Source organism: Mchenga conophoros, linkage group LG2 (genome assembly GCF_057382185.1).
Source record: "Mchenga conophoros isolate Kocher_MC1m ecotype Shallow Benthic linkage group LG2, M_conophoros_male_GT1.1, whole genome shotgun sequence".
In the NCBI taxonomy this organism is placed as follows: domain Eukaryota; kingdom Metazoa; phylum Chordata; class Actinopteri; order Cichliformes; family Cichlidae; genus Mchenga; species Mchenga conophoros.
Genome location: NC_140527.1, coordinates 31,062,634 through 31,089,294, shown reverse-complemented (window position 1 = coordinate 31,089,294; position 26,661 = coordinate 31,062,634). Strand labels below are relative to the sequence as shown.

Here is a 26,661-nt window from a genome sequence, read left to right as displayed (position 1 = left end):
CTCATGGACGGTTTTGAAAGTTTATGTGATCACTGCAACTAAGTTATGGATGAACACGAGTTAATATAATATTAATAATAATAATAATAATAATAAGTCATTTAGAAAAATTAGGTGAATAGTTCAAAATATTAGGTTTGCAATGCATCTGAAAATGGTACCTCATGATAATTTCTGAGATTTTCGAATAATTCACTAGAATGTTTTAATAAATGAAGTCAAGGGTTAAAAGAAAAAATGTACTAACAATTGATATTTATATGTTTTTGTGTAAATAAAATACCATATCTGTGCATTAACTTCCTACCTGCAGAGTAGAAGCTGCTGAGTCACTTGTGTCTGTCAGCCCTGTCCCTCTCGGTATGCTGGACACAATGTACCTGGAGCCCTTTGGCAGAGGCTGTCTAACCACCAGCTTTCCTTTCCTGGTCTCTGCTAGAAACAGACTGTACCAGTAGGCATCGTTGGAGACCAGAGTGGAGTCTGCGATGGTGGAGTTCCTCTCACTGATCACACTGTTCCTGGAGGGAGGAGCTGCTTTGCTGGGCTTGGGTTTCTGACACTTGATCACGATGGTGACCAATATGGTGATGAGCAGCAGAAACGACACCGAGCCCAGACCGATGACCAAATACAGGTTGATGTCTGAGAAGATGTCATATTCCAGAGGCTCCTCAGTCATGTCAGAGTAGGCTTTAACAGCAGTCTCCATTGTGGTCAGCTTGATGGTGACTGTAGCAGAGAGAGCAGGCTCTCCGTTGTCCTTGGCAACAACAACCAGTCTCTGGTGGCGTGGATCTCTGTAACTGAACATCCTCATAGTCCGGATCTCTCCATTGTATTGGTCCAGACTAAACAAGGTGGCGTCAGTCACCTGTAGAAACTGGTAGGTGATCCGAGAGTTGTGCACAGAGTCAGTGTCTAAGGCTATCACCTTGGCAACCAGGGAGCCTTTATCAGTGGATCTGGGGATCTTTTCCTCCACCACAGAGCCGTGTGCACGCCACGGAGACACAATAACCGGAGCATTGTCGTTCTGGTCCACAATAATGATGTGGATGGTCACGTTACTGCTGAGAGGAGGAGATCCAGAGTCTCTGGCCTCGATGTGGAACAGAAACTCCTTCTCAATCTCATAATCAAAGGTTTTGAGTGCGTAAAGATTACCGTTCTCTGGATTGATGGAGAACAACATGGACATGGATGTGTTGGCTATCTCCTTCTCTATTATGAAATAAACTAGATACTGGTTTTCATGGAGGTCGGGGTCAAAGGCAGTGAGTGAGCTGAGCAAGGCCCCAGGTGCGTTATTCTCCATGACACGTATAGTATAAAATGACTGGGGGAACTGTGGGACATTATCATTAACATCGAGCAGCTCTAAAGTCATAGTTTCATTGTCAGATAAAGGAGGAGAGCCTCTGTCTGTCACAGTGAAAGTGATGTCATATTCTGGCACCTTCTCACGGTCTAAAGGCTCCGACACTACTAATTCATAATAGTTATCAGAGGACTCCCTCAGTTTGAAAGGCATATTATCTGGAACACGAAGATCAACTATTCCATTATCACCTGAATCTTTATCACTGACACTAACTACAGCTATCACTGTGTCCAACTCGATGTTTTCAGTCACTGGACTCTGAAATGATTTAATTGATATTTCTGGGTGATTATCATTCATGTCTTCTACTAGAATCTTTATGGTGCATTGTCCTGTTAAACTGGTGGCTCCTTTATCAGCAGCTATAACTTCCATATCATAAATCCTGAAATCTTCATAGTTCAGCACTCCCTTAACTGTAATTTCACCAGTGGCAGGATTCAGATTAAATGTCTCCTGTGTTTTTTCTGATGTATATAAACTGTACGAATATGTTATATCAGAATTTGATCCTTCATCTAAGTCTGTTGCATTAAGATCAACAACAAGACTTCCAATCGGAGAATTTTCAATTACCTTTACATTCAGATTCTCTTTATCAAAGGTGGGTGCGTTATCATTTGTATCTAAAACTCGTACAATAACACTGGCAGTGCCAGAGCGAGCAGGTGTTCCTCCATCTACAGCTGTGAGTATCAAATTATGAACAGGTTTCTCCTCTCGGTCTAAAGTCTTTTTCAAGATCAAATCCGCAAACTTCGATCCATCTCTTCCGGTCTGAACTTCTATATTAAAACATTCACTTTGACTCAAATGGTACGTTTTCACTGAATTGGATCCGACATCAGGATCGACTGCATTACTCAAAGAAAATCTTTCTCCTCTTGCCGTCGCTTCAGATATATCCAAATGTATGGCGTCTCTTCGAAATTGTGGGGCGTTGTCGTTCATATCAAGAATTTCTACTTCTATATTAAATATTCTTACTGGGTTATCTAGTATAACCTCTAATTTTAGATAGCAAGATGCTGATAACTTAAAAGGGCAAATATGTTCCCTGTCAATCTTCTCAACAACATACAGCTCACCAGTCTCTTTGTTCACATCCAGATATTTCTTGTTCGCGATGATATCAAGACGCATCTTCCTCTGATTCAGTGTTTTCACATCCAGCCCGAGGTCGGTGGCGAGATTAGCCACGACGGATCCTTCTTTCATTTCTTCCGGTATTGAATAATGAGTCACTGAGGCCGATGTGTACCGAGCAACAGAAAAAATTATAGCGAGGATCACGTACCTCTCGTAAGACTCCATTGTTCTGGAAACCCGTCTTGTATGGGAGTTCATCATACTTCAAACGATATAATGTTTGTTTTTAGCAATATTCATTTAAAAAAAACTTCCCCTGTTTCTTTCGAGCCAAATACACATTGTATGAATTCCAAAGCACATTTAAACTTAAATCTTGGCCAGCGCGTTTCGCAGCGGAGTTTCAGCACTACGACGCTGTCCTCTTGCTTCTAAACGTGCGAAGACCATCACGCTTTTCTGCTTTTACGTTCTTTGCTTTGCAATTTACTGATAGAATAGCGCCACCCCTGAGATTTTGTCGGAGCCTTTGAGCCACAATGAACACCACACGTCTTCAAATTATTCTTGATTTTCGTTGATTTTTGCATATATTTTTGTTTTTACTACACACGGACCTGGATACCGTTAATGGTGGTCCCAAAACATAAAAGGTGACATTTACTAAATGTAATCAGTTCAAATTGATTATTGCTGAAAAAACAATCAAATTTCAGACACAATCCACCAGTCAAAGCAATGAACCGTAATGACCTCACGATTACTGCATTATAAAACGAGATACCACTAAAATGCTGCAGACGATTTTCAAATATGGTAGCACTTCGAGTTATCATTAACTTTGCATAATGTCTCATTATAGATCTAATGATTTTCTATCCATATCTTTATGACCATGGTACTTTAGGTGACGTAGTAATCTAGTCGCTCTTTACCACTGATAAAAACAAATTATTAGAGATAATAAAGTACTCAATTGTATTAATCATAAATGCACGAGTTGCCAATATTGCATATACAGAATGCACAGGAAAAATATTGAAAATACATGATATTACATTTTATTTACACAAAAACAAGAACAGGGAGGAAATGGCTGTAAAGAATGGCCACAGCCAGAGAAGTTAGTTGAGATTAAGTTACTCTAACAACATGAAGATAACGGCGCACCTAAAACTGATTGTTAAATAAGAAAAAAAAAAACTGTGCTAACAGTACTAACGCAAAAAGTATATAAAAAACAATAAACGTGAATAAGTCATGAAGAAGTTAAGCTTTGTGGATCCTAAATACTGCATTTCATTTATTAAATATACATTATTTATACTGCTATTAAAACACAGGTTTTTAGATTGTTCTTTAAACTGCAGCCTTGACTTTTGAGGACAAGACCTGAACACAATTAAAAGCTGCTAAATCATGATGATGGATTATTGCTATGTTGGTTATGTACTAAGTAGTGCATTTGATAGTGGTACCTCATGATAATTTATGAGATTTTTGAATGATTTACTGAATTTTTTTTGTGGATTAAGGTGAAGGAGAAAATAGAAAAAATAATCGTAATTAATTTAAATGTTCCAGTTATGTAGGTAAAATATCTTATCTGTATATCAAATTCCTACCTGCAGAGTAGAAGCTGCTGAGTCACTAGTGTCTGTCAGTCCTGTCCCTCTCGGTATGCTGGACACAATGTATCTGGAGCCCTTTGGCAGAGGCTGTCTAACCACCAGCTTTCCTTTCCTGGTCTCTGCTAGAAACAGACTGTACCAGTAGGCATCATTGGAGACCAGAGTGGAGTCTGCGATGGTGGAGTTCCTCTCACTGATCACACTGTTCCTGGAGGGAGGAGCTGCTTTGCTGGGCTTGGGTTTCTGACACTTGATCACGATGGTGACCAATATGGTGATGAGCAGCAGAAATGACACCGAGCCCAGACCGATGACCAAATACAGGTTGATGTCTGAGAAGATGTCATATTCCAGAGGCTCCTCAGTCATGTCAGAGTAGGCTTTAACAGCAGTCTCCATTGTGGTCAGCTTGATGGTGACTGTAGCAGAGAGAGCAGGCTCTCCATTGTCCTTGGCAACAACAACCAGTCTCTGGTGGCGTGGATCTCTGTAACTGAACATCCTCATAGTCCGGATCTCTCCATTGTATTGATCCAGACTAAACAAGGTGGCATCAGTCACCTGTAGAAACTGGTAGGTGATCCGAGAGTTGTGCACAGAGTCTGTGTCTAAGGCTATCACCTTGGCAATCAGGGATCCTTTATCAGTGGATCTGGGGATCTTTTCCTCCACCACAGAGCCGTGTGCACGCCACGGAGACACAATAACCGGAGCATTGTCGTTCTGGTCCACAATAATGATGTGGACGGTCACATTACTGCTGAGAGGAGGAGAGCCAGAGTCTCTGGCCTCGATGTGGAACAGAAATTCCTTCTCAATCTCATAATCAAAGGTTTTGAGTGCGTAAAGATTACCGTTCTCTGGATTGATGGAGAACAACATGGACATGGAGGTGTTAGCTATCTCCTTCTCTATTATGAAATAAACTAGATACTGGTTTTCATGGAGGTCGGGGTCAAAGGCAGTGAGTGAGCTGAGCAAGGCCCCAGGTGCGTTATTCTCCATGACACGTATAGTATAAAATGACTGGGGGAACTGTGGGACATTGTCATTAACATCCAGCAGCTCTAAAGTCATAGTTTCATTGTCAGATAAAGGAGGAGAGCCTCTGTCTGTCACAGTGAAAGTGATGTCATATTCTGGCACCTTCTCACGGTCTAATGGCTCCGACACTACTAATTCATAATAGTTATCAGAGGACTCCCTCAGTTTGAAAGGCATATTATCTGGAATATAAAGATCAACTATTCCATTATCACCTGAATCTTTATCACTGACACTAACTACAGCTATCACTGTGTCTAACTCGATGTTTTCAGTCACTGGACTCTGAAATGATTTAATTGATATTTCTGGGTGATTATCATTCATGTCTTCAACTAGAATCTTTATGGTGCATTGTCCTGTTAAACTGCTGGCTCCTTTATCAGCAGCTATAACTTCCATATCATAAATCCTGAAATCTTCATAGTTCAGCACTCCCTTAACTGTAATTTCACCAGTGGCAGGATTCAGATTAAATGTCTCCTGTGTTTTTTCTGATGTATATAAACTGTATGAATATGTTATATCAGAATTTGATCCTTCATCTAAGTCTGTTGCATTAAGATCAATAACAAGACTTCCAATCGGAGAATTTTCCATTATTTTTACATTATAGACTGATTGACCAAATATAGGTGGATTGTCATTTGTGTCTAAAACATGAACAATAACACTGGCAGTGCCAGAACGAGCAGGTTTTCCTCCATCTACAGCTGTGAGTATCAAGTTATGAACAGGCTGCTTCTCACGATCTAATGTTTGTTTCAAGATCAAATCCGCAAACTTCGATCCATCTCTTCCGGTCTGAACTTCAATTGTAAATTGTTGACTTTCACTTAAATGGTACGTTTTCACTAAATTGCTGCCCACATCGGGATCAACGGCATTGCTCAAAGAGAATCTTTCTCCTGTAGGCGTTGATTCAGATATATCCAAGTGTATGGCGTCTCTTCGGAATTGTGGGGCGTTGTCGTTTATATCCAAAATTTCCAGTTCAATATTAAATATTCTCAATGGATTTTCTAGTATTACTTCCATTTTTAAGTAACACACCGTAAACGTTTGTGTACAAAGATATTCCCTGTCAATCTTCTCGACAACATACAGCTCACCAGTCTCTTTGTTCACATCCAGATATTTTTTGTTGGCGATAAGGTCAAGTCGCATCTTCCTCTTACCGAGTGATTTAACGTCTAGGCTGAGATCAGTAGCAAGGTTAGCAACAACTGACCCTTCCTTCATTTCTTCGGGTATGGAGTAATGAGTCACTGAGGCCCGTACGCTATGAACAGAACTAAAAATAACGGCGAGCAGAACATACCTCTTAAATGACTTCATTGTTGCGTGGGACCCGTTTTTCCCGTTATTTAAGGTTTCACTGCATTTCAAGCGATATACTGTACGTGTATAGCAGTTTTCAGTATTTCTCTTCCCTCCTTGATTAAAAAATATGCAGCCGATTCACTCCCAGCTATATCCCAGGGTAAAATGAGCAAGACGCGTTGAACGGGGGTGTTTCGGGACCTGGAAACTGTCGCTTCTCTTACTATAACCAATAATGGCGACGACACACAGTCATGACGTTATGGTCTGAGGTGTTCTTGACCAAACAGCGCCACCTTTTGGATTTTATAATGTTTTGAAATGCTTGGCATGAAGATAAGTTATGAATATTTTAATTTATTTCTTGTATTGTCAGGTGTGACTGATTGACTCCAGGTTCTTTTTAAGATAATGAAAAAGTTTGTTCATGACCTCACTTATTTTTGTTAATTGGCCCCCACACATAAAAGAAACAATGAATGAGAAACCATCAATGTTAATAATTTGGGGGGAAAACGAAGAAAAATATATCTGTTTATTATATTCTTACCTGTAGAGTAGAAGCTGCTGAGTCACTAGTGTCTGTCAGCCCTGTCCCTCTCGGTATGCTGGACACAATGTACCTGGAGCCTTTTGGCAGAGGCTGTCTAACCACCAGCTTTCCTTTCCTGGTCTCTGCTAGAAACAGACTGTACCAGTAGGCATCATTGGAGACCAGAGTGGAGTCTGCGATGGTGGAGTTCCTCTCACTGATCACACTGTTCCTGGAGGGAGGAGCTGCTTTGCTGGGCTTGGGTTTCTGACACTTGATCACGATGGTGACCAATATGGTGATGAGCAGCAGAAACGACACCGAGCCCAGACCGATGACCAAATACAGGTTGATGTCTGAGAAGATGTCATATTCCAGAGGCTCCTCAGTCATGTCAGAGTAGGCTTTAACAGCAGTCTCCATTGTGGTCAGCTTGATGGTGACTGTAGCAGAGAGAGCAGGCTCTCCATTGTCCTTGGCAACAACAACAAGTCTCTGGTGGCGTGGATCTCTGTAACTGAACATCCTCATAGTCCGGATCTCTCCATTGTATTGGTCCAGACTGAACAAGGTGGCGTCAGTCACCTGTAGAAACTGGTAGGTGATCCGAGAGTTGTGCACAGAGTCTGTATCTAAGGCTATCACCTTTGCAATCAGGGATCCTTTATCAGTGGATCTGGGGATCTTTTCCTCCACCACAGAGCCGTGTGCACGCCACGGAGACACAATAACTGGAGCATTGTCGTTCTGGTCCACAATAATGATGTGGACGGTCACGTTACTGCTGAGAGGAGGAGATCCAGAGTCTCTGGCCTCGATGTGGAACAGAAACTCCTTCTCAATCTCATAATCAAAGGTTTTGAGTGCGTAAAGATTACCGTTCTCTGGATTGATGGAGAACAGCATAGACATGGATGTGTTGGCTATCTCCTTCTCTATTATGAAATAAACTAGATACTGGTTTTCATGGAGGTCGGGGTCAAAGGCAGTGAGTGAGCTGAGCAAGGCCCCAGGTGCGTTATTCTCCATGACACGTATAGTATAAAATGACTGGGGGAACTGTGGGACATTATCATTAACATCCAGCAGCTCTAAAGTCATAGTTTCATTGTCAGATAAAGGAGGAGAGCCTCTGTCTGTCACAGTGAAAGTGATGTCATATTCTGGCACCTTCTCACGGTCTAATGGCTCCGACACTACTAATTCATAATAGTTATCAGAGGACTCCCTCAGTTTGAAAGGCATATTATCTGGAACACGAAGATCAACTATTCCATTATCACCTGAATCTTTATCACTGACACTAACTACAGCTATCACTGTGTCTAACTCGATGTTTTCAGTCACTGGACTCTGAAATGATTTAATTGATATTTCTGGATGATTATCATTCATGTCTTCAACTAGAATCTTTATGGTGCATTGTCCTGTTAAACTGCTGGCTCCTTTATCAGCAGCTATAACTTCCATATCATAAATCCTGAAATCTTCATAGTTCAGCACTCCCTTAACTGTAATTTCACCAGTGGCTGGATTCAGATTAAATGTCTCCTGTGTTTTTTCTGATGTATATAAACTGTATGAATATGTTATATCAGAATTTGATCCTTCATCTAAGTCTGTTGCATTAAGATCAACAACAAGACTTCCAATTGGAGAGTTTTCCAATATTTTAACACTAAGATTTTCTTTTTCAAAGGCAGGTGGATTGTCATTTGTGTCCAGAACATGAACAATAACACTGGCAGTGCCAGAACGAGCGGGTGTTCCTCCATCTACAGCTGTAAGTATCAAATTATGAACAGGCTGCTGCTCTCGATCTAATGTCTGTTTTAAGATCAAATCCGCAAATTTCGTTCCATCTCTTCCGGTCTGAACTTCTATATTAAAATATTCACTTTCACTCAAATGATAGGTTTTCACTGAATTGGACCCTACATCCGGATCGACTGCATTACTCAGAGAAAATCTTTCTCCTCTTGGCGTCGCTTCAGATATATCCAAATGTATGGCGTCTCTTCGAAATTGTGGGGCGTTGTCGTTCATATCAAGAATTTCTACTTCTATATTAAATATTCGTAAAGGGTTTTCTAATATAACCTCCAGTCTAAGATAGCAAGACGCTGACGACTTGGTGGTGCAAATATTTTCCCTGTCAATCTTCTCAACAACATACAGCTCACCAGTCTCTTTGTTCACATCCAGATATTTCTTGTTCGCGATGATATCAAGACGCATCTTCCTCTGATTCAGTGATTTAATATCCAGACTGAGATCGGTGGCGAGATTAGCCACGACGGATCCTTCTTTGATTTCTTCGGGCATCGAATAATGAGTTACTGAACCCGATATCTGACACACAATCGAAAACAGAAGAGCAATGAACAGCACGTACCATTTCTCTGACTCCATTGTTATGAGGAACCCTTTGTTGTTCACGGACTTGCAGCACTTTAAACGATATTCTTTACTTTCCAATGATATAAAAATTTCCTGTAACGGATTTGAACACAAATATTTTCACACAAAAATTTTCCCGCTACGTTGTTCCCGTAGTAAAATGGCCACACGTCTTTTCGCATTGCAATTTCAGCACCACTGAGCTTTCTGGTCGGGTCCCGACTTCCACAGTGAATGCTGGTTACGTTCGTAGTTCCACCTTTTACTAACGGAACAGCGACACCGGTAATATTGAATGTTTCTCCGAACATTCTTTAATAAATTTCAATTTCAATATATATATAGATAGATAGATAGATAGATAGATAGATAGATAGATAGATAGATAGATAGATAGATAGATAGATAGATAGATAGATAGATAGATAGATAGATAGATAGATAGATATATATATAGATATATATATATATATATATATATATATATATATATATATATATATATATAGATAGATAGATAGATAGATATATTTATATATATAGATATATATTTAGAAATACTATAATACTATTAATGAGCTTAAATAACAGTAAATCACTCCTGAACTTTTACATTGTGGAAGGAGTCTACTGTATATGATGAATGAATAATGAATATAAAAACTCATGAACATAAATACAAATATCGACACTGAACTCTCACCTGCAGAGTAGAAGCTGCTGAGTCACTAGTGTCTGTCAGTCCTGTCCCTCTCGGTATGCTGGACACAATGTACCTGGAGCCCTTTGGCAGAGGTTGTCTAACCACCAGCTTTCCTTTCCTGGTCTCTGCTAGAAACAGACTGTACCAGTAGGCATCGTTGGAGACCAGAGTGGAGTCTGCAATGGTGGAGTTCCTCTCACTGATCACACTGTTCCTGGAGGGAGGAGCTGCTTTGCTGGGCTTGGGTTTCTGACACTTGATCACGATGGTGACCAATATGGTGATGAGCAGCAGAAACGACACCGAGCCCAGACCGATGACCAAATACAGGTTGATGTCTGAGAAGATGTCATATTCCAGAGGCTCCTCAGTCATGTCAGAGTAGGCTTTAACAGCAGTCTCCATTGTGGTCAGCTTGATGGTGACTGTAGCAGAGAGAGCAGGCTCTCCGTTGTCCTTGGCAACAACAACCAGTCTCTGGTGGCGTGGATCTCTGTAACTGAACATCCTCATAGTCCGGATCTCTCCATTGTATTGGTCCAGACTAAACAAGGTGGCGTCAGTCACCTGTAGAAACTGGTAGGTGATCCGAGAGTTGTGCACAGAGTCTGTGTCTAAGGCTATCACCTTGGCAACCAGGGATCCTTTATCAGTGGATCTGGGGATCTTTTCCTCCACCACAGAGCCTTGTGCACGCCACGGAGACACAATAACTGGAGCATTGTCGTTCTGGTCCACAATAATGATGTGGACGGTCACGTTACTGCTGAGAGGAGGAGAGCCAGAGTCTCTGGCCTCGATGTGGAACAGAAACTCCTTCTCAATCTCATAATCAAAGGTTTTGAGTGCGTAAAGATTACCGTTCTCTGGATTGATGGAGAACAGCATAGACATGGATGTGTTAGCTATCTCCTTCTCTATTATGAAATAAACTAGATACTGGTTTTCATGGAGGTCGGGGTCAAAGGCAGTGAGTGAGCTGAGCAAGGCCCCAGGTGCGTTATTCTCCATGACACGTATAGTATAAAATGACTGGGGGAACTGTGGCGCGTTGTCATTAACATCGAGCAGATGGACAGTTATTGTTTCATTATCAGATAAAGGTGGCATCCCTGCGTCTGTTACAATTAGAGTAATGTCATATTCAGGTACTGTTTCGCGATCTAAAGGCTCGGACACAATGAGCTTGTAATGCATGGGTCGATCTGAAGATGTGTTAATTGTAAAGGGCATGGGTCGATGTATAGTCAAGCTTACTTTTCCGTTATCCCCCGTGTCTCTATCACTTATATCTACAAGTGCAATAACACTTCCTACTGCTACGTTCTCCTCCACTGTGTTTTTAACAGACTGTATGATGATTTCCGGATAATTATCATTCATGTCCTTCACATTAACGACCACTTTGCACTGACCAAGCAAGGGATGCGTGCCTTTGTCTCTGGCCTCTATGTGCATCTCATAGAATTTCATATCTTCATAGTCTATAGTTCCTTTCACAGTTATCTCTCCAGTGTTATGATTCAGTGAAAACACCTCTTGTGTTTTCTCCGACGTGTAAAGGGTGAATGAGTACACAATCTCTGAATTCAAACCCTCGTCAAGGTCCGAGGCGTTTAGCTTCATCACTAAGGTCCCTATTGGGGTGTTTTCCGTCATGTTAATTGTATAAGTCTGCTTATCAAACCGTGGGGGATTATCGTTTGTGTCCTGTACTCTTACAATAATATTAGCAGTGCCAGAGCGCACCGGGACACCGCCATCCACTGCAGTTAATATTAAATTATGAACAGCAGTCTGTTCTCTATCCAACGATTTGGTCAACACCAAGTCTACATACTGAGTTCCGTCGCTACCTGTCTGAATTTCGATTGTGAAGTGTTCGCTAACACTGAGTTTGTACGTTTTAATTGTATTTATACCAACATCTGGATCCACGCCGTTGGGCAGGGAGAACCTCTCGCCCGGCGTTGCAGATTCTGAAACGTCGAGCTCTACTCTGTCCCGTCGGAAATGTGGAGCGTTATCGTTTATGTCCGTTATTCCAAGCTCGATGTTGAAGATACGTAAGGGGCTTTCTATGATCACATCGAGCTTTAAAAAGCAGGACGCGGGTTTCGCCGGACAAAGATATTCCCTGTCCATTTTTTCTACGATGTACAGTTCGCCCGTCTTTTTGTTAAAATCTAGGTATTTTTTGTTGGAAAAAATATCAAGTTTTACCTCTCGTTGCGCCAAACCTCCTTGCTCAAGTCCCAGATCTGCAGCCAGATTAGCCACAACAGATCCCCTTTCCTTCTCCTCGGGTATGGAGTACCGTGTCACCGACAAAGCGGCTGGCCATGTTGCACACAAGACAAAGACGGCAATGCAAAATCTCATCCTTTCCTTTGCAGGAAAAAAATAAGCCAGATCCTAAAAGCCGTTTTATGTCTGGGATTCTTAAGATTTCACAGAGTATCTTTGCAAAAAAAAAAATCCAGAAAAACAATAGACAAGAATGAATTAAGGTTCTGTGTGTAAATAATCATAAGCGCCCATTTAAGAAACCAGTCCTTTGCCTTTACAAATGGGTGTGTCATGACTTCAGAGAAGAAGAGTAGTGTGGTAGTGTGCTCTAGTGGTCAACAGTGACACCGTGCGATACACGCTAAACATAGTGTATTGAATTATTCAGCTCTGAAATCAGCTTTGCAGCTTCGCAAGGCACTGACGCATGGAAGGACATCCCCAAACACACACACAGGCGCACGAGCAGCACTGTGTGCTTTATCCTGACAACATCTCTCATTCATCGGGCATGTCTTCAAAAGACAGTTGTTTGTTTTGTAATAATAAAGGATTAATTTCAAATATTGTCTGAGGTCTTTATAACAAGGGAATAAATGATGGAGGATAAAACAATCTACTATCCTTAAGTTGGCATGTCTTTATTTTATTTACATGCCACTAGATGATTTAAAACAGCTGTTTAAAACAGCTCCTACATTACTGAGGTATATGATTGTATAATAAAGACATAAACCTTTTCTAGCTTTCTGTGCCTTTATACACAAGCCTGTTGGCGCTGTTACTACTTGACGCCAGCCTACTACAGTCTGCCCTAAGCTGGCAAATGACCTGTGCTGGTAGATGCTATTTTACAGTTTGTAGTTTATGACTTTTATTTCCATTTACTTTTATATTAATTTTTAAAAGTTTAAAACATGTTTTGTTTTGTTTTGCCTGTAATATGGAAACAGTCAAGAAATCCGCATGTAGTTGGTCTCTACAAGATAGCAGCCAAATTGTAGTGAAGTTGAAGTAGGTCTTGGACTAAAACAAACACATTGTATGCATTTAACTTTATAGTAGTTTAGGGGGTGGAAGCATTCAGTCTAAGGAGACTCAAGTAACAGAAAGTTTTTTAGGGTAAACATCCACAATGAGTAACAGTTGAAGTGTAAGTAGAGTCAAGTGTTCACTAGATTTTACCACATATACTCAACAAGGCTACACATTTGAGAGGTACAGTAGGGGTGAAGAACAATGATGAAGATGTGAGTGGGTGTGATGTAATCAGTGAGAAGACACTGATAAAACCTGGAGGTGAATTGTGTGAAGGAGACGTGCGTCCCTCCTTGATCTGACACCTAAATGACAGCTGACAGCAGCAGAGAGTAGTGCCAAAATCTGACTGGTTGGAATCAGGAAAGAGTGATACTCTCAATCAAAGGATGTTTACAGTTGGCAGAGAAAGAGAGAAAGATAGAGAGCATGTGTCAGAGTTTACTGCAGCTGCCTTAGCAAAATCTCTCACTGTGCAATTCGTCTCCTTTTAGATTACTGTCTTGTCAAAGTTCTTGACAAAAAGGCAAATTAAGATCAGCTTTTTACCTCCCACCACTGGCTGTGTATTTGAAATGTTTGCACAGTTATCATGCACCGTTATGTTCCTGATTTCAGTCTGACTGTTGTACTCTGCAAGCCAGAGTACAAGCTGCGATCCACAGGCGGATCTCACTGATGGAAAAAAAATATGTTAAGCAATGTTCTAATTAGTATGAGCTCTATGATAGTCAAGGATACACTCAGTACACTTAGTGCCTGGAAGTATTTCCGGGCTGCAATAAAATTATTATCTGCTCATTAAAGTACACTCATAACTGCTGTTGTGAGAAGCCCATAGAAGGAAAAGTGTTTTTGTGCAATAGTTTTAAGGCAAAGGAGAATGGGATTGATAAATGTAATAAACAGCTCACTGGGGACTTCCACTGTATATGGATCATCATGTTCACAGAAGAGAGAGAGAGCTACACATACCTTGGGTATTTTGGTTTACCTTCTGTACTGCAACTGGATTACATCACAGTTTACAATAAGACACTTACTGACACCGTCACTTTATCAATGCTGGTCATTATGCCCGTTTGCTGCTAAAGTATCTATACCTATATTTATACCTACATTTCTATATCTATTCTCCCAACTGGTAATTGTATTTGTTTTTTTAACTATTAATTTACTTACAATTTAAAATACTGTTTCTTCTTGCTCCGGGACCATGTGTACATGAGGTTCCACCTCATGTAAACATGTGCTGCGAATGACAATAAATCTCCTTGAATCCATCAAGTTTCCCTTAAAGACCTAAGCTGACAGTTCATCATGATGCGTTTAAAAGAGCCAAAAGGAGTGCCAGTGATCATCACAGCCTCTATCAATCTAACCTCAGTTATCTGATTATCTATTATTTCTGGTCCCACAAGTGGACTAGATGAGTCTGGCCTGTATCTATGGATGCTTTAATCAGGTCACACCCAACTGTAATCTTCACTTTTTGTAATTTTTTGTGTTAATTCAACATGTGTTATTTTCTAATCAATCACTGCTTAAAATGCCATTTCCTTTGTACATACACTGTAAGGATTGGCTAGAAAATGCCTCTGAAAATGTGAAACCTGACTTTTTCTAATAAATAGTCTTGGTCAAAATAATTTTAGATTTGTTGAAGATGAAACTAATTTGGAAACAGCACTGGTCACTAGAATGTGAATGTGTCTGAGTCACTACTTTATGTAACTTCATGGTTTGGAATGCTTTATTTAAAAAATTTTATTATCTGAAACCACAATTTTACATTTAAAAAATCCATGCACACTTAATATAAAAAGTCAGATTTGATGGAAATGATTGTTACATTCATTTAATTATCTTAAAGATTGAAAATTAAGTTTAAAAATGTACACTGAGCCATCTTACTCATGAAATGGTGGCTCACTAATATATGTGGTAGTAGTGGTAGTACTCCTTGACTGCCAAAGTTTTATTACATTTTATTACAATTATTTTTAATTACTTTTTCATTATGCTTTTTGCCAAGAACTCACTAGGCTTTGCAATATAGGCTCAGATGTTATCACGCATGAGACTATTAGTGAAGAATCTGATCTGCCCATATGACAACAACCCTAAGCAAACAGACTGAGTCATAAAGGGCTTCAGAGACACAAAAAAATGGGGGCCCATGCAACAGACAGTATGACTCCCACTGAGATTCGACCAGTTTTTTGTTTTTGCTTGTTTGTTTTGTTTGTACATTACACGGTGTCCACATAATATTTTCTGTTATATTTTCTGTCCAACAAGTTTTGTTTGGAGGGGAACACTTCTCCCTGGGTTGGATAAGCGTTTTAAATAAGTGGATCACTAAAATAATTTTTACTCAATGATGCCCTCTACCGGGGAACTATTCTGTGGAAAAACTGGTCAGTATAGTGACTGTGAAAACGTTGTGATCATAAATTAATCAAATTTAAACATCTATAATATATAAATAACTTAACTTACAGTTTACTAAGTAGTTTTCGGAGGCACTTGTCCTTTTTTGTCCTTTACTTGAGTATTTAAACCACATTTCATCTATGTTTCTTTGTGTAATTGTGTGTTTTTTACTCAACTACTTTGTTTATGTGTTTATATTTTGGGGAAACTGTAGTAGTTAGTTTGCAGAGTAAGATGTGGTTAACGAAAAAAACGAACAAACAGAGATTAATGTAATCAACAGTATTTAAAGCTTTTCACCACAGCAAGCTGCAACATTCAATTGCTTCATTTAAGTAGAGCATTTTTTTTACATTAATGAATGCAAGGTTGTTGCAACAGTGTTGTAACAGCGTTTTCATCTAATGTTATGTTGTTGCATTATTGGTATTTTTTTGGTTAAACCTACCACTGACATTAGAGAGGGGGGGAGGGGTATGCAATTTATTTGTATTTTACGAGCATAATTTACACCTCATGACTTTGTTTTCTTATCACTACTTAAAAATTAAAAACAAAACATTTTAAGAGGTCATGATTTATGTATGTGAGAGGCTGCTGTGAAAGCATTAAATCCAGCCTGCTGCACCGTGCTCTAAGCGCCCTCTGGTGGACAACAGGAAACGTTGCAGTTGGATTTAGAGGCACAAATGGACAAAGCCGTTTCAGCACTATGACAATGGACAGCTCCCAGTGCGACCGACAGTAATGGTTACATGATGTGGAAATGAAGCGAGTCTGTCTGCCTTACAAGTCCTGCTATGCTGTAAGAGAAGAAACGTTGAGATTTTATATTTTATCATTTCACTACAATTTCACCAGTTGCTGACTTTAAAGGAAGCTGATATGTATGTGATCTATTTTATATACACGAATTTGGCGTTTCTGAACGTGTTTAAAACAGAAAAGAAAAAAACAATGTCCAACTTCCACTTTATTTCAAGGATCAAAACCTGAAAATGAGCCAAGCCGATCTAAAAATGGCTGCCCCTTTCACTGTCCCTGTGGATCACCTTACTACAGAGAAGGTTACTCTGCTCCCCTTCATGCTCTCTATGGACACCCGTTTCCTTATTAACGACATTATTTTCAATCTGAGCCATAGGACAACCTAATTACCCTGCTCATTTCTGGCCAGTGGCCAGCTCCCATCTGTTGATGCTGTGAACTAATTCCCAGAGAAGAAAGAAATAAAAGGGCATACATAGAGAGAGAAGCCACAGGCCCCCTTGCTCAGATTCAGGTGTGGCATTTGGAGTTAAGAGCCCCCCACCCCCATCCTTTCTCTTTCCTCCCTTGTATTCCTGTTCGTGGTCTTAATTAAAGTGATATTTCGAGAGAGGAGGTTCTGTTTGTTCAGTTAATGAACCCCACTATTCTCTGCGGGCAAATGGAAATGCAAGCACTCCAATTAGCATATGTTAGCATTTTACTATGTTTATTCCTCACCGTGGAAAACAGCTTACCAAGGCGAAAAGCTTTTCACCCTTGTACAAGTAGCTCTGGAACTTTTTCACCTCAAAATAATTAACTCAGGCTAATTAAACATAGATCTGGAAAACTTACATCTAAATCATTTATGCGTGCACATCGACTGAATCTGTGTTTTGGTGCAGGGATTATGTTTTATGAATCACAGCAGGTCACAAATGCTTGCTTGAAAGAAAAGAGGAAGGCCATATGAAAAAAATACTTTATTTTCATAAATGTATACAGTACATGTGTAAAGGAAGGAACCCTCCCCTGTCATTACAGTAGTCTGCTTCATGGTGCAGCTTGCATATACATACTCACTGTTTCATATTCACACAAGCTCTGTTAGCAAACAAAGATACAAAAAGGAAAAACACGTCTTCTTTTTCATGTAACCAAAAAATATAAATTCATAAGGATGTGCAAAATTATTGTCCACGAATGCTTTTTCGAAAACTATTTTGGATGTAACTGCTGCTCCAGTTTGATTGTCTAAATAATAATAATGATAATTCTAATAATAAAAACAGACACATATGCTGACAATGTTGCAGTGGCATGTCAAATAAATAGCCATCAGACCTTCATTATCCTTCTTCAAAACAGATTGTCCATACATTATTCCTCTTTCCCTTTCTATTTTCATACCACTTATAAATCATATGTTCATTAATTTATGTACTGGGTGGGCTCTACCTCTGTTTTCATATAAGGATATCCATCTTTTTAATCATCCACTAGGGCAGTTATTGAAAAGTCAGTCATTGTACAGGTCATTATTTATGATCGCAGTCTCTCCCTGGGGCGACATCTGGAGACGGCGCTTCTTTCCAAAAGTAGAAAATGAATTGTGGACATCTAGGTCGCTTCGCTGTGCGGCAGGCCTCAGGGTGCAAAAGCCTGATGGCGTCCCAGGGATGTACACATTGTGGTGGTAATCGGGTGGTGGGTGTGGGTGCGGGTGGGAGGGGATTGAAGGCTGCTGCTGCTGGGGAGGAGGTGTACACCGAGGAGTCCAGGGGCGAGAGGGAATCCCACTGGGTGAAGGAGACATTTTATAATCTATAACATGAGGAGAAAGGAGAGAAGAAACAACTGCTTATTATTCAATACTGACTCATGTCTTTACAGCTTGTTGTAAGGACTGTTAACGATTAAATGCAGTAAAAGGAGCAGTGATCTGTTTAGTGGTCAGTTTAGTGAGGATGAGGTAGGCCGTCAGCTACAAGTGAGTTAAGGGAATAACAAAAAAGTCAAAAAATTAAAGAACGAGGATGCGCAGCGTGTGTAATATTAAAGTAGTGTAGATGAAATACTCCATATGCATACATAAGCAGGAATGCATTTAGCCTCTCTCACCTTTCGTGCCTCTCATGTGAGTACCCCAGGTCCAGTATTGTCCAGGTGCCATTGAGGTGACATAGTTTTCTGGGTCTGCATGCATGGCTTTTCGCATGAGGGTGCCATCCATGTTTATGGAATTGTAACTACAAATGAAATAAGTCTGTGTAACAACACCGTTGACTCATATTTATGAAAATGCAAATCATATTGACATGAGCATTTTTTATGCAGACTGTATGCTTTAGAGCTTTATTGAGCACATACTTGTGTGTGTGTGTTTGTGTGTGATGGGGGGGGGGGGGGGGGGGGGGCAGGTCATAATGCTGCTCTACAGAAATCAGGTCAAAGTTCAGAACTATACCTTTTAATAGAGGAGTTTTTGTTCTTCGTGAGAGTCCAGTCTGTGTTTGGCTGCTTTAGCTGCAGAGGGAAGATATTGTCAGAGTTAATGGAAGGGTATTCATGTCAACGATCAGTTCCGTGTGGCTCTATTTTTAATTTCATCTAAACGATGTCTGTTATGATAGAGGTCACTGATAGCTGACAGGAGTAGACTTTCTTGGGATCCCTCCTGAATTGAAGACACGATTCTTTTCAGATGGATCGTGGCTGCCGCCCCGTGGATGTTTGGCAGAACATGCTCATTTCAAGAGTAGAAGTGGTGACGCCTCCAGCTACGATTCGCCTGTCACTTAGTTTTGCTTTTATCCTCCGTGGCGCAGCGGGAAGGGTGAAAGAGAGCACCCGAGTGATATTTATTCCAATTTGATTCTCATAGTATGGATTCCACGCTCCATTAATTCACCTAAAGTTGTTAACGAGAAGAATGCGACGTAAGCTATTATTAGAATCGGTATTCAAAATACTGTCCTCAGCCAGCTGTGCACAAAACCAATTAGAACCCCACCGGGATGAAACGAAACATGATTTTAATCTTCAAAGGGAACCGTGCCAGGGAGGAAATTAAGAAAATTACACACGTCATTGTTTTGTGGATTTTATGCATCATTTTACATTAATATTTGCCTGACGCTCCTCGAGCAAGGTTTTTAATTAAAAGTCTCGCAGAGAGCCTTGAAAAGTTTGCGGCCCTCGCAGCTGTAAATGGAATAACCCAGCACGTCTCGCCACGCATTCACACCGTGGCACACATCACATTCGCCTACCTTTCCTGTGTGTCGTGCGCGCTTAGATGTGTGTTTAATCTCCCTTTTCACCTTCAATTCGTCAACTTAAGCGCGGTTATGCACTTGCTTCGAGTATTTGTGATTCGTTGTGATTTGTCTTTGACGCGCCAGAGACAACCTCACTGTGACTCACGTGAGCACGCTGAGGGGCACTACCGGGTGATTTGGTGGAGCCAATTAATAAAAAGAAGGACACTTTCTCCTGAAGGAGTTTAGCTACAGGCGGCACATTCACCGTGACCTCGAATTCCCTCTTGTGGCCAGAGGTGTATGTGTCAGTGACCGGGCTGACATTTCTCAGTCAGCCTGGTGGAGTCTGGTATCAAGGGCCTGACTCTTTGTCCCCTCCACGCTATTAGACCGGAGGGGACAAAGAGTCAGGGCCGATTCATACCGGAATCGGCATTACGCACATATTTATGGTCTGCTGCTCCGTCTATTATGATAATAATAATAAAAAATAAAAATAAAAAAAACACGGGCGTAGACACCCTTCCTCTGTAAACTACCCCCCTTCCTCGTCTCATTTCTCCCCTCTCCTTCCTTCCCTTTCACCCCCTCCTCTTCCCCACCCTTGCTCGACAAATATGAAGCCACATCTCTCTTTCTCTCCTCGCATTCAGAGGACAGTGCTGGGGCCGATCTACAGGCTGTCCACGTCTCAGTCCAGCCATGTCCTTGCGCCCCCTCCTTCTCCTTGCCCCCTCCCCTCGCGATGTCCTCCCCTGTCTCCCCAAAACCGACCATTTGCCATTTTTCATCAATAATGGACAGCCACCCCCCTCTTGCGAATACGCCACATTGTGTCTGGTATAATGGTTCGGTCGTCCTTGTGCCCTTGAGGCATAGTTAGTGAGGTTATCTGTCCTGTATTGTTAGTTTGAAAACAAGAAGGCGTGTTCACAAACCCGAGTGCCCGTGACATGGATTGCCTGAACCCAAGGCTGACAATTTCAAACAGCTGCCATTCACCTTCATGTTTGTAACCTTGACTTTTTGTTCAGGTAGATACGCTGGAAGCAGGTGTGTGCACGTCACTGCATGAAAACTGTGTGGCAATAACACTGGATGATGTAGACATTGTTCTCGCAGGTCACAATCTCTATAATTAGTTCTCGAATTATTATTAAATGCTTGAATTGATACCAAGACTGAACAGAGGAGACTGCCTGAACTACATCTCATCTTCCTCTCGTGCAGTAATTGACATCTCACTTCGTTCTCAGACACGGTTTTTTGCACAGCATATGCTCCTCGCAAGATGGGGCTTTACACTTTCATTAACATGTCAATTAAAATGTAATCTCACGTCGTCTCATTTCATTTCCCGGGTGCAAAACATTAACATGGGCAGCACAATTAGAATTCATTATTGCCACAATTATATTAAAACGCTGTGAAGACGACACGCTGTGCGAAAACACTAACGAGGGAGTGATAGAAGAAAAGAGTGACTTTACTGAAGGTTTTCCTCAAGTTGAGTACCAGCCTGTATGGCATGCGCGATTTGACCTTCATGGGAGAATGTCACAGTCTAGATTCACATCTGATGGAAACTGAGTTGATAGTTGTTATTGTGTCAGTGTGTGGAATGGGGTGGAATTAAACGCTCGCTCTCCTTTGTTTTATACTATATGCTGATTTCACTCTACCTCACTGGGAGTAGTTGCTCCGTTGTTCACAGATGCGCTCCGGCTTTGCGCGTTCCACGAGTTTTCCGCGCTCTTTGCCTCGTTGTTCCTCGGTGTGCTGCTCGGGCTGCACGGCTTCAGAAACATAAAGTCACTTTTGGCTGATTCGGGGGTTAGACACACTTTATAACAATATGATTGAGAGAGACTGCTATTTCCATTCACCTCCATGCAGTTCGTGGGCACTTTGGCGGCGGATGAAATCTGCAGGTTGAGGTTGGATTTTTTGAACATCTCCGGGGGCGGCTCTGGCTGAAACCCCCCGCAGCAGCAGCAGGATAGGGGGGGCAGGTTGTACCCGCTGAGAGTCTCGCTATCCTTGTAGCACTTTACTGCAGCCAGCACGATGATAGCCACCAGGAATATTAAGGATATAGTGCTCAGCGACACGATCAAGTAGAGAGCGAGGTTTGAAGGGGGCTGCGGGCTGAGTGTGAGGTCCCCGAAATCTGACAGGGTCTCGGGCACGCTGTCTACCACTGTGAGGACAATGGAGACAGTGGCGGAAAGCGGTGGCTGCCCGTTGTCCTTGACTAATATTACCAGTCTCTGTCTCGTTGCGTCTTTTTCTACTATTCGACGAATAGTCCTGATTTCTCCCGTGTACAGAGCTACGCTGAACAGCCCCGGGTCTGTAGCCTGTAACACCTGATAGGACAAGCGGGAGTTCTGCCCCGCGTCTGCGTCTATCGCTGTTATTTTGGTAACCAGATAGCCAGCGTCTACTGCCCGCGGAACCACCTCTGTGGCCACAGTGCCGTTTTTCGGCAGTGGGGATACGATAACAGGTGCGTTGTCGTTCTGGTCCAAGACAAAGACGTTAACTGTGACATTACTCGCGAGAGGGGGGAAGCCTGCGTCCTGTGCCTGTACCAGAATCTGAAAGTTTCTTAATTGTTCGTAATCAAAGGAGCGCAGTGCGTAGATGTTGCCGTTGTCAGAGTTGATTGAGACATAAGTGGACACGGGCATGCCCTGAATCTGACCCTCCAGAATAGAATAAGACAGATAGGCGTTCTGGTTAGAATCGGGGTCGAATGCAGTTACAGAGCAAATGGAAGCGCCAGGGGCATTATTCTCGGTCACATAAACTGTGTATGAAGGTTGGGAGAACCGCGGGGGGTTGTCGTTAATGTCAGACACTTGAACGAGAATGGTTTTTCTGGTAGAGAGCGAAGGAGAGCCCAGGTCTCGTGCTGTGAGGGTGATGTTGTATTCGGACACGGTTTCTCTGTCCAGAAACTCGCTTGTCACAAGAGTGTAATAGTTTTTAAAAGATGAGTGGAGCTGAAAGGGAACGTTGTTTGGAATTTGGCAGTCAACGTTTCCGTTCTCTCCAGAGTCCCGGTCCATAACACTGATAACCGCTATCACCGTACCTGCTGGCGCATCTTCCTGAACGGGAGTGGACACTGATGTGAGGATAACTTCGGGAGCGTTGTCATTTACATCCAGGATGTCCACCAGCACTTTGCCGTGTACGGCCACGGCCGAGGGTCCCCTGTCTTTCGCTTGTACATACAACTCATAAACACTTGCTTTCTCATAGTCCACAATACCCTTCACTCGGATTTCACCCATGTAGGGGTCCACGCTGAACAGTTCGCGCACCTTGAGTGGTGCGTGCCCGCTGAACGCATAAGTAACCTCCCCGTTCGAGCCCTCATCCAGGTCTGTGGCGTTCAGTTTCAGCACCAGCGTCCCTCTCGGTGCGTTCTCCACCAGGCTCGCGCGGTAAACTGCGCGGTCAAACACAGGCACGTTATCGTTGGCATCCAAAACTGTAATAGTTATCAGCGCTGTCCCTGAGCGTTCCGGTGAGCCCCCGTCATAAGCAGTCAGAACCATTTCATGCTTTTTCTGCTGTTCCCGGTCCAGTGGGGTGTCCAGCACGAGCTCAGCAAACTTGCTCCCATCATTGCGCGTCTGGATGTTCAGTGCGAAGTGCTCGTTTGCGCTCAGCAGGTATGAGCGCAGAGAGTTGGTGCCAACGTCCTGGTCCTGGGCGCTCTCCAACGGGAAACGAGAGCCGGGCGCAGCGGACTCTGTGATGTCAAGATTAAACTCGCTCCACGGGAAACTGGGGGAGTTGTCATTCACGTCTAAAATCTCCACTTCAACTCTGTATAGTTCTAACGGGTTTTCTATGACCACTTGTAAGTGCAAAAAACAGTTTGGGCTTCGTTCACAAAGCTCTTCTCTGTCTATCTTTTCGTTGACGAAGAGAATCCCGTTCTCCAAGTTCACTTCTAAGTACTGTTTCTTTGCGCCAGAAACGATACGAAACCGACGGGCTGACAGCTTTGCCACATCCAAACCTAGGTCTTCGGCGATGTTGCCCACAAAAGCTCCATGCTCCAGCTCTTCTGGGATAGAGTAGCGAATTTGCGCGAGAACCAAGTCCACGACACACGCGCACAGAAGCAGACATATAACCAGGCCAGTCACCGGCACCCAGCTGCCTCTGGAGAGAATGTGATCCATTTCAGCCCCGTGCGTAAAGCACCTCACACGGACATCTTTCGCCTCATAAAGACATTCAGCTGTACATAATAGAGAAAAGGAGCCTGTCCTAAGATTGAAGTTAGTCACATTTATTTGTATGGGTAACTTTGCCAAATACTTAGAATGAGAGAGCGGGAGCAGAGTGAAAGCACCTCTCTCGGTGCTGTGCTCCACGCGCAACACCGGTATGAACGGGGGAGGCTCGCGCTTTGATTTTACAGTGTATTAGGCACTTGGAGGAGCCGGTGGGGAGGTGCGTGTGTATGTGTGTGTGTGTGACAGAGAGAGAGAGGGAGAGAGAGATGGAAAGAGAGATGGAGGGGGTGGACGTGGCTTCTCGCAGCTCCGTATTGGAGGACGCTGACGCGAAATACGACTCTAATTACTGTAGACGTTTAACCCTTTCACATCCGCGTGTCTGTTCGCCTGACCCATTAAAGTGAGGACAGGGCGTAAGTTTGATACCAGACGTCAGAGCCAGATTTGGATTAGGAGTCAAAGTGTGTCACGGGTGTCCTTTCCTAGGCTGGGTTTACTAGATGAGGATGAGTAAGGATTTGTCTTGGTTTTCCCAGCTCCTTACTGCGCCAGGACCGTGGTGATAGCCAACATCGTGTTATTGTTTTATTGCAATCCCCACTGCACCTTCAGAAAAATAATAAACTATTCTTCTGAGGTCCCATGAGTACGTGTTGAAATACAGTAAACAAAACACACAAGCTTAAGCACTCACTCGCTCTGCTTCAAATGGCCCAGTGGCCACTAACAGTAGGCTCCTGGGACTTCATAATGCTTTTGAATTAGAGCCCTTTGAAGATGAATACAAACACTATAAAACAGTCCCATTCATTAATCATCACATGCGAAATTGGGTTTTACAAAAAGAATCTTTGATAGGTCAGAGTATTCATTTTAATCAGTGTTTAAATGAGTGTGAGCTACAGGTCCTGGAACTTAAAACGATTACTTTGAGAATCATAAACGGACAAAAGACCAATACAAATACGCATTACACGCCTTTAATTCACTTAAGTGGGTCTGTACATGTATCAACACAATCAACGTAAAAGCAGTGTCATAAAGCCTCAATCATACTTGTCTCTAATCAGGTATTATACTGTGGTTGGGATTAGATAAATATCTCATAGATGATTTGTTTACAGACTGGCATAAACAGAAAAGGCTGTATCAGAGTGCCATTATAGTTTTGAGATAAAGAGAACAACTCTTTAGAGCACCGCGCATGTTTGTTCACATCTAATCGCTTTCCTGTATATCCTGGTCAGTTAGACAAGCAGTGAGCGGCAGGGAGCAGTTAAAGACAGAGTTAGAGTGCGACCAAAGGCTGCCTTTGTGAATTCAGGTTCTTCTCCAGACAGACACGACTAGCATCCTAATGCCAAAAAAAATGGTGGAAATCTGAAAGTCTCTTCATGGGACTGACGACACAGCCTTGGCCCCCGGGCAGCGTTGGGCTTGTTAGCAACTAAAAAGGAAAAGAAGCGAGAAGGAGATGAGAGAGAAAGAACAAGAAACAAACATTTCTGCTTCTTAGGGGCAGCATTTCCTTTTACACTAGACGCTGCATTTTTCTATAAATTGCTCCCAACAACCTGGGGACTAAAACCTCTGTGGAAAATCGTGTTGATGGTTGGTCCTCTTTGAGGGTGATCAGGGAAACAAAGTCTAATGTTGCTGCGATCTTTTCACTTTCAAAACAAATCAAACAGGGCCAAAGGGAATACTTCCACTTGAAGACAGTGGTTGTTTCTGACATTTCTCTCTTAAGCAACTGAGAGAATAACGTTCCCTCTTCATATTCAGCTGGGTTTTTAAAGGAGAGGTAAGAAAGGTCACTACTTGTTTTTGAATAAAACCGCAATGCTATCAAACCATAAATCCTCATCCCGGAGGAAGAAATCGCAGGAAAAAAAGCATTACTTTTACTTCCCCTGGGAACTAAAGTTGCTGCACTTCTATCTCTCCAATAAGCAGCACTGGCATGCATTTCCCTCCCCTTTTCAGGAAAAACTAAAATCCCCAGGTTTAAATAAGCAGAAAATACAATCTGCTTGTAGACTTAACCTCAAGCAGATGGTTAAGCTTCTCCAGAAATGATTACATTTCTGGAAAAAGAAAAAAAAATTACCACCACCACCAGTTCCATTGCTTTTCCCTTCTTTTTAATTAACGGAGTGAAGGATTAGTGTGCAGCTATCCGGGATCAACCGTTCTCCGACGGAAGAATACAAATGTTTTGTGATAAATAATCCCAGAGCCCTCGGGCCGGCGGTCCCTCGGTGCCTGTAACATTAACATGCATTACACGCAGCATTAAGCCGGACTCATCCGCCCCTATCGCCTCGCTCACCCAATTGTCCGACAGAAAGACTACTTTCTCTGAACTACCGCTCAGAAGCCATCTGACCGTGACCCGTTCCTCCCCACAGAATGAAAAAGTACTGGTGGGTGGATGAAGGATGGTAAAGTGGTTAGAAACTCATTTGTTTTTTTTATGCACTTGAAATAAAGGGGGCTGTTTTCTCTATAAGC

The 26,661-nt window shown here is 42.1% G+C and overlaps 4 protein-coding genes across 8 annotated transcripts in view; all 4 read right to left on the bottom strand.

The window, feature by feature from the left end:
* LOC146582292 (protocadherin alpha-C2-like) overlaps window positions 1-9,620 on the bottom strand; it is a 42,280-nt gene extending 32,660 nt beyond the window's left edge. For 2 of the 4 annotated variants that reach the window (XM_085294091.1, XM_085294064.1), the window contains exon 1: window positions 7,022-9,620. In XM_085294091.1, coding sequence (XP_085150217.1) covers window positions 7,022-9,415 — 2,394 coding nt within the window. In that variant the 5' untranslated portion in view covers window positions 9,416-9,620. Of the gene's footprint in view, window positions 1-307; window positions 3,139-7,021 lie in introns of those variants that run through there. The other 2 variants (XM_085294041.1, XM_085294020.1) reach the window with 2 other exon arrangements.
* Window positions 3,864-6,486, bottom strand: LOC146582293 (protocadherin alpha-C2-like). The gene has a single exon (XM_085248644.1). The coding sequence runs from the start codon at window positions 6,484-6,486 to the stop codon at window positions 4,087-4,089; it is 2,400 nt and encodes a 799-aa protein (XP_085104770.1). The 3' UTR covers window positions 3,864-4,086.
* Window positions 9,621-10,067: 447 nt separating the features above from the next.
* pcdh2a1 (protocadherin 2 alpha 1) lies at window positions 10,068-12,488 on the bottom strand. The gene has a single exon (XM_085246127.1). The coding sequence runs from the start codon at window positions 12,486-12,488 to the stop codon at window positions 10,068-10,070; it is 2,421 nt and encodes an 806-aa protein (XP_085102253.1).
* Window positions 12,489-17,590: 5,102 nt separating this feature from the next.
* Window positions 17,591-24,290, bottom strand: LOC146582290 (protocadherin-10). 2 transcript variants are annotated; one of them, XM_085294007.1, is made up of 5 exons: window positions 21,769-24,290; window positions 21,565-21,678; window positions 19,087-19,145; window positions 18,741-18,868; window positions 17,591-18,443 (listed from the first exon to the last, which is right to left on the bottom strand). In XM_085294007.1, exons 1-5 carry the CDS (start codon window positions 24,085-24,087, stop codon window positions 18,139-18,141), a joined length of 2,925 nt encoding a protein of 974 aa, XP_085150133.1. In that variant the 5' UTR covers window positions 24,088-24,290; the 3' UTR covers window positions 17,591-18,138. The 2 variants fall into 2 exon arrangements, with proteins under 2 accessions (XP_085150133.1, XP_085150122.1); XM_085293996.1 differs by having other exon boundaries at window positions 21,565-24,290.
* Between the last annotated feature and the right edge of the window lie 2,371 nt (window positions 24,291-26,661).